The sequence below is a fragment of the Equus asinus genome, chromosome 12 (genome assembly GCF_041296235.1).
Source record: "Equus asinus isolate D_3611 breed Donkey chromosome 12, EquAss-T2T_v2, whole genome shotgun sequence".
Lineage (NCBI taxonomy): Eukaryota > Metazoa > Chordata > Mammalia > Perissodactyla > Equidae > Equus > Equus asinus.
The window spans coordinates 76,061,756-76,075,467 of record NC_091801.1 but is presented as its reverse complement, the minus strand read 5'-3'; the positions used below and the strand labels follow the sequence as shown (position 1 = coordinate 76,075,467).

Genomic DNA, 13,712 nt, shown 5'->3' with positions numbered 1-13,712 from the left:
GACTTCCAATCACCGAGGCCCTTGCCTATTAGACAGCTAAAAACTCAGATATTCATATTTATGGCACGACGTCTTTCCAGTTGGCATGCACTACTTTTTTCCCAGAGAGGACCCATGATGCCTGCTCGCAGGTTTGTTAAGGACCACGTCTGGCACCGTGCTTCAGAGAGTGCATCCCAGCGGCTCAGCCTCCCTGCCCCACGTTCCCAGCCTCTGTTTCCACGCATGGTGGCAGTCCCACATGGTGATCACAGCTCTGTCCTCATGTCAGTCCTCCTGGCTCTACCATTTTCCAGCTGTGACTCCGGCCATGTTTGAACTCTCTAGTCTCCACTCCTCTCATTTACAAAATGGTCATAATGATGGGGTCCCTGTGAGGATTGCATTAGCCAACCCAAGCCAAGGGAAGCACCGTGCCTACCCATAATAAGCACTCAGAACGTGTTTGGTTTGACATCTTTCTGCAGAAGGAATGGCCAATGATGCGATGGGTATGGATTCCACCTCTGCTGCTACCCAATTAGCCTTGGCTGAATTTCTTTCTTATTCTGGGCCTCCGATTACCCACTGGTAAAATGAGCGAGGGTTGACCTCAGGTTCATTTGAGCCCTGAGGTTCTCTGACGTGGTGACCCTGAGCTCCCCCCAAGCCCTCGCAAGCAGGGAAGGGCACCTACCTGGATCTGGCAGAAGCCACGTGCCACGAGCTCGTCTAATATGAAGCCCTGGAAAACCGGCAGTAAACCCGCGTCGTCGGCTCTGCACAGCGAGCCGGGCGGGAGCTGCAGCTGGATCTGCGCTCCGGTCTGGAGGGTCTGCCACAGCTGGGGCCCTGCAGGCAAGCGCCAGAGGTCAGCAAACACAGGCGACAGAATGGTGCCTTTCTTTCCTTTCCTTTGCTTGGCTTTTCCTCTGCAAAAATAACCCTCCTTCATTTAGCTTGGATCACACAAGCGCTGCCCTCTTGCATCATCATCCTCAGAGTCTAAATACTTCCCAGCATGCTGGCTTGTCTCGGAAATTGCTTAGCAGCCCCACAGCAAGCTCAGTCCCACCTCAGCCTCTAAACCAGGCTGCTTTCCATTTCGGGGTTCCTGGACATTCTTCTTGGAAAATCATTCATACTCCCTTGCATTCAAACGGGGTCACTCCATATGGTTTCGCTAATTAAGAGTAGATACCACAGACTATGTGAAAGGCATACTCTGAGGTTGTTCAGTGCACAACCTGCACAATCGTACACAGCCGCCCTATATTCAACTTTGGAAGCTTAAGACCCACGCCTCTCTTTTCCCAAGTCGCTTGCTCTAGATCCATTCATGACCAGCCTGGTCTTGATTTGAGCTTAGGCCACTTTGTCCTAGTCAGGGGGACAGGCCACTTATTTGTCCAAATCATATTTTGAACTTTTTCTGGATAGCATTCTCTATGCCAGAATGCTTTGCAATAAATGCCGTCCTTTGACACTGTGCCAGCCACCGGGAGGCTTGTGACAGTCAGTCTCAGGATCTGGGTCTCCCTCCGAGACACCCCACCCACTGCCCTGGGTGGACCCAGTACCAGGTCCCAGTGTCTGCCCCTGCCCCGCCAGGCTGTGAGTAACCACGGCCAGCCCTTGCCAAGGCAGATGAAGTCAGAGCCCGGGGCTGCCTCACAGCCATGTGCACATGAAAGCGGGTTCAGCAGGGAGAAAGGAGCTCTGCTGATATTCAAACAGGGCAAGGGCCCACCGCCATCAGAACTGACGCCCCCCAGCTGGGGTCCAGGCCCTGCTCTGCCAGGCATTGGCCCTGGAGCTCCAGATGGACCCCCAGGAGAGGCTGGTGAGTCAGTGTCACTCTCAGAGGCCAGACAAGCAGCTCGGAGCTCGTCACCACTATAGCAACCAATACGGCCATCAGAGCACCGCCCTCCTGAATACCGTCCTGAGTCCAAGACATCCCGGGAGAGCCCAAAATGATGGCAGAGCTCCTGAGGGTGGAGGGCTCCAGAGAAGCCACAAAGGGGTCTGTGAGGCACATCTGCTGAAGAAAATGCTCCCTGGGGCCCTCTCTCCTGCTCTTGATGCCCCCCATCTTACTGTGGAAACACTACACTGGGATGGGGAAAATGAAAGTCCTTGGCCCTGAGCCCTGAGAGGGAGCAGGGAGCTGGGCAGACATTCCAGAGGCCACTCACGCTGGCAGGCCCGGGGTTGAGGTGGCTGTGACACCCAGAGCCTCCGCTGGGGGATGCACACCAGTGGCCCTGGCGGGAAAGCGCTCCGGTATCCCCAGCGACACAGCAGCTGGCACCGCTGGACAGTGGCCTCTCCTGAGGCTCGCTCACACAGGATCACTCCACCAGCCACCTCCGACACGTTGAAGGGCAGTGGGCATTGTGGGCCTGGGAGAGGGAGAGAGGAGCAGCTGTGAGCATCCGCCCAGCACAGGGGGCTGCGCGCCCCCACCTCCCGCTCCTCCTTCTCTGTCGGGCCGGGCCGTTCCAGATATGCCGGGGGAGGGGTGCTCCTTGGGTCCTGGCCTTGGCCTGCCCCCTCCCTCACCCCCATCTTCTTGGACTAGCCCATCCTCTCTCAGTTTTAACAGGCAGCTCAGCACGGATGACTCTTGAATCTTCCTCTCCAGCTCAGACCCTCTTGAGCCACTTCCCATCTCTGAACCCAGTTACCAACTGGTCTTCTCCACCTCAAAGCCAACGTGTCTAGAACTCAGCCTCTGCTTCCCAGGTCTGCTCCTGGTCCGTGCACCAAGCTCAAGGAATGGCCCCTCCAGTCAACCCGTCATCCCAAGCAAGAAACATGGCAGCCATCCTGGACGGGCCATCTCCTCTGCCCCAGCATCAGTGGCTCACACCTTCTCAACTTCTCTTTGTTCCCACTACGCTTCCATCATTTAGATGTTCATCATCTTTTTCCTGCTGCTATTGAAACTTCCTCGCCAGGCTCCCTGCATTTGGGCCTCATCCCCTGCCTGTCTCCTCCCACACCCAATCCAGTCCCCACTGACACCAAAGAAATTGTAGCAAAGCTGCACATGGGCTCTCGGTTCCCCCGAGAGCCTGCTGACCCGACTTTTCTCTCTCTGCTCTTGTCTCCTCCAGCCCCCTTTGCCTCAAAGCACAGCCATCATTATTGGAACATACCCCGTCCTTCCCTCTGCCTGCTCATTGGACTAGAAGATTCCTTTTGCAGCCCTTGAATATCCACTCAACACCTGTAACTTTCTTACACCCCCCATGGTTCTCCCAGCCTGACCGGGTCTCGTCTCTCCCAGCTCTCAGGCCTGGTGGGGGCCTCCACGGCACCAATTCCTCAGGACGCTACTTGTCCACACCCTGGTCTCCCCACTGGAGGGAGACCATGGGGGAAAGAGGGCACCTTTCCCCGGGTCAGCCAGGCACGGTGCTGACCCAGGACACAAGCTCCACGAACACGTGTTAAATAAACGGGTGAATGAGCAAATGAAACAACAGACACACTCCGTGTGACAATTCACACCCGACCAGAGGTTTAGTTAGCACAGCCTCGCTGTCTCTGTCTGTCTGGCTTTAAAATCCACAATCCACGTGTGATCAAAGAGAGGGATGCTTGGGGGCCTCAGAGAGGGAGAATGCCCCTCTCTTGTGCAGCCTGGGCTTCTTTCTAATAAGAACGATGGCCTCTGGCCAGGATTTGGCACTGTCATCTGCAGTGGTCTTACTGAGTTGGCTCTTACCAAGTGCCTCGTGTGTGGGGAGGGGATTGTGCGTGGCCTCCATGTCCCACCTCCAGGATGGCAATAAAGATCCCCAGCACATCCTGCCACCAGGGTGGTCTGGGTACTGAAGGAGGGTGCTGGGCCCCCCAGGAAAGCCAGAGCGCATTTATCTGTGAGCTCTCACATGGGGAGTGTGCCCGGGGCCAGGGGCCAAGGACCTGCGAGGGCCTTCGGAGAGCAGCCAGCAAGGCCCTCATTTTGCAGGCAAGGCCACTGAGGCTGACGAGGCCAAGTTCCATGCTCCTGTGGGGCAGAGCAGAGACTGGACCTTGCGCCTCCTGCCGGCATCTCAAGCTGGTGCCCATCCCTCCGTCCTCCAGACTTCGAGACTACTCAGCTGGGCCCCTCCAAGGACCTGAAGGACCCCCAGCTTGACCTGACTCTGGTCCCTCCTGTGGGACACCAGGGAAAACGCTTCCCTCCCAGCCTCCAATACACATCTCTAAAGTGGGAGCCTTTATTTTAAAACTATGTTTTTAAAGTACGTGGCACTCAGCGTGTGCCAGGTACACCGTCAGCTTTACCAGTATCAACTGATGTAACTCTCCGTACAACACTATGGAGCAGGTCCCATCACCCCACTTCACGGACGCCAGTACAGAGGCACACCGGGCGTAAATACCTTGCCTGTGACCAGAGAGCTAGTATGTGGCAAAACCGGGGTTCGAGCCTCGTCATTGTGGCCCCAGAATCCGTGTTCTCCATCAGTGTGCTAAGCGTACATGCACACAGGCGTAAAAGGCGAGTGTCGATGAGTGTGTGTGTGAGCAGCCCCTGGGACACGAGGAGAGCCCTCCACAAATGCAGGTGCCCTCTAACCCCGCAGGATGGATTCCTGTCCTGGGGCTCCCTCCGCTGCCTTTGTGGACAGGGAGCCAGTGAGTGCCGAGACTCAGCCGCGAGGGGCCAAGACATCCTCTGGGACGCTGACCCTTCTCTCGCCAGTGTCTCAGCCTCCCGCAGACCTGCTTTCCCACAGCCTCCTTGTCCCGTGTCTCAGAAATGCACTGACTCCCTGGTGATGGTTTGACCCACCCGCCTCCGCCGTAGGGGAGGAGGGGCCGAGGGCAACAAGAGGACGTGTGGAGACCACAGCTAACGAGCACCACAGTGGGCCGGTCCTGGAGAGGGCACTCGGCCTCTTGAATCTCGTGTGGTCCTTCCAGAGTCGTGCCCACTGGGATTCATCATGGCCATTTTAGAGATGAGGAAGGTGGGGGTGCGGAGAGCTCAGAGGCCTGCCCGGGGACACACGCCAGGGGTTAGCCTGGAAACCAGCTCCTGCCTCCAGCGGCCTGGTTTGGGAACTTGTGCACGTGACTCTTTCCGTGTGGGCCAGGGCTGCACCAAGCGCCTCCCGTGAACTGATTCCGTCTTCACAGCAACTCTGAGGGGCAGGACTGTTGTCACCCTCATCCCACAGTGGAGAGGCGCGCTTTTCTGCCCAAAGTTCTACAGTAGCAGATAGGGAGCCAGACGCTGGCCCTGAGCCAGCAGGCTAAGGAGTTTACAGAGTCAATCCTAACAATGACTCTAAGAAATAGCTACGATTCTCCATGGCTGTTTCACAGATTGGGAAATGGAGGTCCAGAGAGGTTAGGAGACCAGCCCAAGGTCACCCAGCAAGGGAGTGGCCGAGTTGATCTTCAAGTTTGTCTGTCTGGCCCCACGTCTGAGCTTTCTCCCCCAGGCTCTGCAGCAAGTCGGGAGGAAGAGCTTTTGGGGGACTCGTGTTAATGCTGGCTGCTCCCCTTGCTGGCTGTGTGACTTCGGACACGTTCATGAACCTCTGTGAGCCCCAGTTTTGCCATCTGTAAAGTGGGAAGATAGGATGGTTCTGTCTGTTTACCTGCATGGTTGAGAGGCAAAAGTGGTTAAGGGATGTGAAAAGCACCTTTTAACCGGTAAGTCCCTGCACAGGCGAGCCATTCTCATGGAATCCTGCAGGGCCGAGCCGCAGAGGGCCCCCCAAACTTAAAAGAACTGGGCTCCCAGACCTGAAACTGGAGGGGACACATCACTCCATTTCCTGGGCCCCAGACCCTGCAGACCCCTCTCAGAGGCCCGGGAAGTTGACTTGATTGTTTCTGACCCAAAGGCTGACATTTCACTTCTCTCCAAAGCACATGGCAGGGCTCACGCACACCCACGAAGTTCCCTGAGGTGGCAGCTGCTGAGAGCCACAGAGAGAAGCTGTTGGGGTGGTGCCCTGAAGCAGGCAGGCCACCCAGAGCCGGGGAACCAGGGCTGGGGAGAAGAGGGGGGTGCTGAGAGCCAGGGGCACAGCACAGGTTAGAGGTGGGAAAGGGGACAAAGCAAAGGGGAAAGAGCCCGGAAGAGAGCCGGCCACCCTTCCTCCCCAGCCTTCCTTTGAAGGCTCCCTTTCTCTTTACGAATATACATTTACAAACGCAAAAGAGTCCTCTTTGCACATATAAATCGCTAGACCTAATTAAACATGGCTGCACTTCCAAACTGTTGCTTAGAAACTTCAAAGTTTAAAAATAAAACAACAGGACAGCAAAAGAAAGGCAATTGCACTAAAATCAGAATTATTGTGTGCAGATTCCTCAACGCCACCAACTCAATACCCCACCTGGAAATAAATGTTTTGCAATGTCTTCATTTCCCATCCTGAAACAGAATTCACCCTTGGTCTAACCTGCTTGCTCATGTAAATTTTAAGACGACCTCAATGCCCTGTGACTCGAGTGTATAGGAGAAATCAAAGGTAAGTAATTGATAATTAAATAATATATTTTAATATATAAGAATGTATTTCAATATTCTAATATACATTCATATGATACATATTTCAATATTTGACACCCAAACAATTTTTTGAACTAGAAATAAAAATAAGCAAATCAACGACGTCCACAGATGCCTGGAGCTCCCCAGCTGGGATGGACCCACCCACCCCCGAGATCCTGCTGTCAGGCCCTCCTCCCCCTCACTCGAGGATGGGGGGACCAGACCCGGAACCCCTCAGCAGGCCAGTGCAAATATTCCTGGGGTGCCGGCTCGGGAGATCCCTGCGCAGACTCCCCTTGGTGGCAGCCCCGGGGCTGAGCACTTTTAGGAAGTAGGCACAAGTTTTGACATCATGGGACGCAGCTGCAACCACATCCCTCATGCTCTTCCCCTGCCTCCCCTCCAGCCCCCGCCATCCCAGGGCCTCTGGAGTGCCCCCTGGCCTGGGTAAAGGAAGAGATGGGGAGGTCCCCCCATCACCAGCCCAGGGAATCACGACTTACTCTCACAGGCCGGCTGGCTCCTGGCTACACGGGTCCCAGGCACCTCCTCTCCGCTGCCCAGGACACACCAGCAGCTGCCCTGGTCCAGATCACATTGCACCGGGGAGAAGCCTCCGTCCTCTGCCCTGCAGGCCGGGGTGTAGCCCCGGCTGGCTCTCCTGGAGGGGTCTCCCCTCTGGAGCCCTTCACAGCGGCTCAGGCCTGGACACGAAGACAAGCCAGATGGGTTGCTGGCATAGCTGCCACAGCCCTTGCTGCCACCTGCCGCCACCCACCTGCATGCCCTCCAGGGTCTGGGGCTGCCTCCCCACTGGGGTGTTAAGCTAGGACAGGGCAAAGACTGTGCCTTGCTCAGCTCTGTACTCCCCGCTGCACGCACAAGCAAACACACACACACACACATGGCCTGCTCTCAGGTTGCTTAGAGTCTTAAAGGAGACTTGACAAGGAAGTGAGCAGTTATAGTTCAGAGTGATAAGGCAACAATAGGAGATGCGCCGGGCAGCTCAGGAGCCCCTAGGAAGGTGCTGAACTCAGGTATGGAAGACAGAGGCTGCCAAGACTCCCTGGAGGGACAGATACGTGGTCTGAGCAAGAATGAGCCAGGGATGGGAAGTGAGGGTGGGAACGTTGCAGGCGGGAAACCAGAACACGGGAAGGCCCAGCAGGAGGAGAGTGTCTGCCTTCTTGAAAAGTCTGACTGTAGTTTATGAAACCCGGATCCTAAAGTGTGAGACATGGAGGAACAAGAGAAGCAAAAGACACAAGAGCCAGACGCACAAGGGCCATGAGCCACAGCAAGGAGCTCGGGCCGGCCCAGAGGACCATGGGGGATGTCAGGGGTTTTCAGGCAGAGGAGAGGGCCATCAGCACATTTGCACTGTAGGGACCGCATCTTGACTTCACCATGGAAACCACCAGACTGCAGGTCCAGGCTGGAAGCTGAGGGCCCAGGCAGGGACCTGTTGTGGCATCAGTGGGCACAGCTGGTCATCCCGCAAAAGCATCATTGCCTGCTTTCATAGGGACCAATGCTGGTATTGCCCCATTTTACAGATGAGAACACTGAGGCACAGTGAGGTCAGAGGCTCCCACAGCTCTGGAAGCGGCAGAGCTGGAACAAGAAGTCAGCTTTTGGGACTCCACGCACAGTGCTCATGGCGAGGGGCTGGGAGAGGATGGTGGGGGGCGACACTCACATTGGGTGGTGCTGTTTGTGCCAGGCGGCATGCCCTCTCCTGTAGCCGGGTCCACACACCAGGTGCCAGCCTCCGACGCCTGCAGCCTGGCAAACTCTCCTGTCTGAGATAAAGCCGAGGTCATGTCACCCCCCAGGAAGATGCTTTTCCAGCCCACATTGGTGGGCAGATGTCAAAAAGGTCCCTTTCCAAACCATTGGTGATGGCTTCTCCACGTGGAGGGGAGTAGGGTGGGGGAGGCCCTCTTCTGTTTCAGACCCCTTCCATACGATATTTGAAGTGATGGTTATAGCAACCCTAGGAGATGGGGGCCACAGCTATCCCTTTACAGGGTGGGGAGACTGAGGCTCACTCAGAGAGGGGAAGTGACAGAGCAACATCCCATAGGTGGGGAAGGGCAGAGCCGGTCAGGGCCTAAACCCATCCAGCCCCAAAGCCCAGCTGCCCTCCTGAACCAAGTGCCCCCATTCCAGAAATTTCAATAACCATCCCTAGGAAAAAGGGGTCCACATCACCTGTAACAGAGAATAAAGAAAACAGTCTGAGGCAGCTACCCAAACCCTGTGTCTGCCGGGGCCCCTCTCTCCCCCTTGTCCTGGGTCAGCTGGGGAACACTGGGCTAGCCCCTTCAACTCTGTGGGCCTCAGTTTCCCCATCGGAAAAAAACAGAGGTGGAATAGCTCCTTGAGCCCGTTCCTTCTAGGAACTCTGGGTGGTAGAAAGTGTCATCTCTCCTCCGTCTTAACAGAAACCTATGAGAACAAGCAGGTGTGCTAGAGAAAAGCAGCCGCCTCCCGCTTCCCCGTGTCGCTGAGCGTTCCCTGAGTTTTTCTTGGCCACCCGTTCATTTTATACTCTGCGGTGCCGTGTTCACAGACAAGCAATGACAATAATAATAAGAACACCTGACATTGACAGAGAACAGAACCATGAGGTCCCCCCAGTGCTAGTCACCCCCATGCCCAGGGTGTCATCCAGTCCCTGGGAGGAAAGGACACTACTGTCCCTGTTCTACACAGAGAGGCCCAGAGAAAGCAGGTGATGTGCCTCTGGTCACACAGCTTGTCAGCTACACGGGTAAGATTCAAACCCAAGCAAAGATTTGAGAAAATTTTATGGGATACAGGTTTAAAATTGAGAACTTTCTAGACACTAACTTGAGTTTTCCTGAGGAGCTGGGTCAAAGGCGCCGCCATCCCATTTGGGCAGCAGAAGATTTGAGTCCTGTACCCTGGCCACTGGGTCCTCCACAGGAGCCAGGATAGGAACCCCATGATCAGAGGGCCTCTGGGACCTGCTCTGACTCGCTCAAACAATCCTCAAAAACAATCCTAGCACTGGGCAGGGTAAAAATGTGACCCGATCTTAGGATAAATAATAAAGCAAACTGGAGCATAGAGACGGTAAGTAAGTTGCCCAAGGTCACACAGCCTGGGTAGCCAGGGCTAGGACAAAAACCCAGGCCTAGAACTCCCTGCACATTTTTAACTAAAACAAATTTATTGAAAACTAGACAAATCATCCTCCACCTGTAGGAGAAAGTTCTGGCTTCCCTCCTCGCACCCTTCCTGGGCCTTCCGACCCTAACCTCTAGGCAGGTTGGGATGAACAGGTCTTCTGGAGATGGGTTTCCTTGGGATCCGGCCTGTTTCCAGCTAGCAAGCAGCCCACTGGCTCGAGATTTCTCACAGGTGGTGGGGCCTGTGGGAGAGAGAGGGGTGCTCTTAAGAGACTGGCTGGGGGTGCCCGGCTGGCCTGCGCATCAGAGCTGTGCATCTGGTGGACGGAGGTGCCTGCACAGAGATCTGGACCCTCAGAGGAGAAGCTGGCTGGGTTCAGGGACAAAGACCCATGTGGGTTGCAGCATCTTTGAGATGTAAAGGCAGTGGCTGATTCCATGGGTCTGAGCCTCGGGAGAGAGGCTGGGCTGTAGAACAGGTGCCAGATGGCTGTTGAACTGCAGAGCGGATGAAACTGGCCAGGCAGCAGGTGTGTGTGGGGTAGGGGAGCCCCTCCTAGCAGCCTCTGTCCCCTAGGAAACCAGGAGCACAGATTGGGAAGCGCCAAGGTCGGTGAGAGTCTTCCAGGCCTGGGGACTTGGGAAGAGTGATCTGGCCGACCCCGAGCTGGTCTGAAGGACACTCAGGGGCTGACCTCGGGGCTTCCCCGTGGATGGGTAACAACGGCTGGCGCCACCAGCCTGGAGTGCCCTCCACCGGGCTCAGGCGGCAGAGTCCGAGGGCTTCACTTACACTGGGGCATCTGTGGGGAGCGGGCAGTCAGCGAGGCAGGGACATACTCTCCCTTCCCGTCCACACACCAGCAGTGCCCTAGAAAAGAGCCATAGGCCGGATGTTGAGGCAGCACACGGGGTGGGGGACTTGACCCTGGGTGTCTCGCAAACACATTTCCTTCTTTGTATTCATAGCAGTGCCAGCAAGGTCCCTGTCCATCCCCCTGTCTGTCCCCCTTGCCCGACATTGTCCACAATCACAGGCTGTAGCACCTCCATCCCCCCAGCAACCCCCCAGTTGACCTTCAGGCTGGTAGAAGGTCATGACTCCCATTGTACAGATGAGGCAAGTACAGGCCAGAGAAACTAAGAGATTTGCCACCAGCCGCCAACAAAGGGCCTAGAGTCCCGCTCCCTTGCCCCTGTGTGGGGGCCTTTCCTCTAAGAGAAAAGCAGGGGAGTCACTCGGCCTCCCAAAGGCATCCATGCCCCCTCACCAGTCCGGGCGTAGCACTGCACGGGCTCCCATCTTCCGAGCGCATCGCACTGGGGCACGTAGGGGCCGGGCGGCAGAAGGGCAGATGTCCGTGCAGAGTCCCCCAGGGCAAAGCGGCGTCTCTGATAGAAGTCGAAGGCTGGAGTCGGGGGAGAGGGGGTAGAGGTGTGAGCACCCGACCTGGACGAGCCCCAGCAGGGCCAGCTTCGTCACTGAGAGCAACCAAGCAGGTCCCTGTTCCAACAGGAGGAGGCCTTTTATTTACATGACAAACGTGTCCATGCAAAGTGACAGAGGATCCTTGAAAAGCATATAGGCACTCAGCAGACTGTCCTTTAAAGATAGAAGTATAGACTGACGTTTGAACGAAGCTTTGTTGCTGTCTTTCAGTAACTTTCACAAGAAAGCCAATTAGGTCAATGAGCTGTCTCCAGGCACACGAGGCAACAGTCACAATAGACAGCATTCATTCAACACCTCCTGTGTGCCAGGCACCATCCAAGTCCACGCTTTATCTAAGTGACTCCACACAACGACCCTCTAGGAGGAGTGATGTTGTCCCATTTGATGGGTGAGAAACTGAGGCACCAGTGGCTTAAGTCTCACAGCCGGGAGTGGAGGCCCTGGAGCCGGACGCGGGAAGTCAGTGTGTGTACACGGCCCTCTTGCCTCCCTGCCCAACTCTTACAATCTAGTTCTTCACCCGCCTCGAAACTTCATTCCCCACCGAGTCTTATCTGATCTTCCCAGCAGCTCCATGAAGGCTGGATTTTTACCCCCAAGGGGAGGAAACAGGCTCAGCGAGGGAGGGTAAGTGACTCATAGATGGCACCCTGCTCAGGAGGACGGCCCCGTCCGCAGCTCGGGGTCCCTCGGCCCTGCCCGGCTTCTTCCAGGCGTTCTCCACCACTGGCGCACTACTGCCCGGACTTACTTATTCCATTTAGGTTTGTCTCTTCCACACTAGCACTGAAGGCCTCGGGTGCAAGGATTTATGCTGACCCTGTGCCTAGAGCAGAGCTGCCTCACAGCAGGCACTCAAGAAATACTTGTTGAGTGAAAAAGAAAATAGAATAAATGCATGCAGGAGGAAGGGAGGAAGGGAGGAAGCAGGGTGGGTGGCGGTCAGGACGTATGGCCAGTTGGTCCGGGTCTCACAGCACCCCCTCCCCAGCCTGATGTGCCCCCAGCACCATCCTCCTTCCAGAGGCCATGAGCTGTCTCCCAGGCCCTTTCTCAAGGCCCGCCTCCCATCTTCTCTCCACTCCTGCTGGTGTGTGTAGTGGGGTGTGGGCAGCGGGATACAGCCACAGGGATCCCAGAGGAGAAGGGCTGCATCCGGATGTGCCTTGGCCTGCCTCCCATGGGAGCAGATCTCCAAACTCAGCACCTTTCAGAGATGGGCTTCACGGCTCCCAGAGAGAAGAGCTCACAGTTGTCAGCACACCACCAAGCCCCAGTCAGACCGTCTGAGGAGACCAGGCCTCTCTTTGAAGTGGCCTGGGGCAGGGGACAGGGCTCAGGAGTCTGACAAGCCTCGGCCTGAATCCTGGCTCTGCACCTCTTGACTGTGTGATCATGAGCAAGTTGCCCAGCCTCTCTGGGCCTAAGTTTCCCCATTTGTGAATGGGTCTAACACTTACCTAACAGGGTAAGTGTGATATTTTCATCCAAAGAGCTTAAGCACCAAGCTCAGGCTAGGCTCAGCTGTCTCCCTGTACTCCCGCGCCCTCCCCACCCCCCTGAGGCCCTGGGACACTGCTCCCACGTTCTATTGGCCAAAGATGCTTTGTGGCTCTCCATCTCTTTTTGTCCTAGGTCTTTGATCCTAAACTCTCCAGGACCTGGAGGTCCACACGAACAGCTTCCTTTTCTCTGCAACAGGGGAGACGCCTCTTCTCATCTTGAGGGATTCCGAGGAAAATGAGCAACCCTACTCCTTCTCTGAAGACACTTCCTTTTTCCCGACAGCCTCAGAGAAGTAGGAGTAGAGCCTCGGCTAGGTGGAGGGGAACTTCCTCAGCTCGACTTCTGGAGAAAACGCCACCGTGCCGTTCAACAAACATCTCCGTGGCACCAAGAGCTTTCTCCCCACTTCCTCTCTATTTCCTTCCCAAACCAAAGTGGTCACAACCGCAGGGGCACCCCCTGATCTGTCCTACTCCTCTCTTTGATTTCAGCAAATCCTGTCCATGCACAAAATTTAAAACAAACAACTGGTTTCTTCCCAAAGGCAGAAGTCTCCAAGACTCTAAGGAACAGAGAAAAGTGCCTGGGTCTGGGGTGAGGGTAGGAGACGGAAGAGAAAGAAAGAAGCAAGAAGGATGGTTGACCAACATTTACTGGGCTCCCGCTATCCATCAGGCTCTGTGCCAGGCCCCAGGATGTAAAGATCAATAAGACGTGGGGCCCTGTCCTCTAAAGAGACGCCGGGTGAGGGAGAGAGGCCAGAGCAGAACTGGCCCTTGGGAGAGTCTCCCGTGGGGCTGGGAGAACAAAGACGATGAGAGCTGATGCCCAGGCGGCCGCAGCCATCACAGGGCTGGAAGGGCAGGGAGCTTCAGGGCATAGAGAGGGCAGACTTTGTCTTGGTACAGATGTTGTCAGGGGAACACTGCTGTGCTGTTTTGTGACCCAAGCCCAGAGAACCCAGACAGGGGATCAGCTGAGATAATCTGTCAGGGGGTGGGGGACTTGGGGATGCTAGGAGATAGATGAGTCGTTTGTCCCTGCCAAGTTGGTGTGGGGTGAGTGAGAGAATTGGGAGGGA

General features: G+C 55.8%; 1 protein-coding gene across 1 annotated transcript in view; it reads right to left on the bottom strand.

Annotated features, from left to right (window-relative positions):
* Positions 1–13,712, bottom strand: part of TG (thyroglobulin) — a 242,927-nt gene that overhangs the window by 206,036 nt on the left and 23,179 nt on the right. Inside the window, exons 10-16 of the mRNA XM_070481642.1 lie at positions 10,944–11,081; positions 10,466–10,543; positions 9,802–9,914; positions 8,214–8,316; positions 7,015–7,215; positions 2,178–2,384; positions 677–831 (exon numbers count right to left, since the gene is read on the bottom strand). Of these exons, the coding sequence (XP_070337743.1) occupies positions 677–831; positions 2,178–2,384; positions 7,015–7,215; positions 8,214–8,316; positions 9,802–9,914; positions 10,466–10,543; positions 10,944–11,081 (995 nt within the window). The remainder of the gene's footprint in view (positions 1–676; positions 832–2,177; positions 2,385–7,014; positions 7,216–8,213; positions 8,317–9,801; positions 9,915–10,465; positions 10,544–10,943; positions 11,082–13,712) is intronic.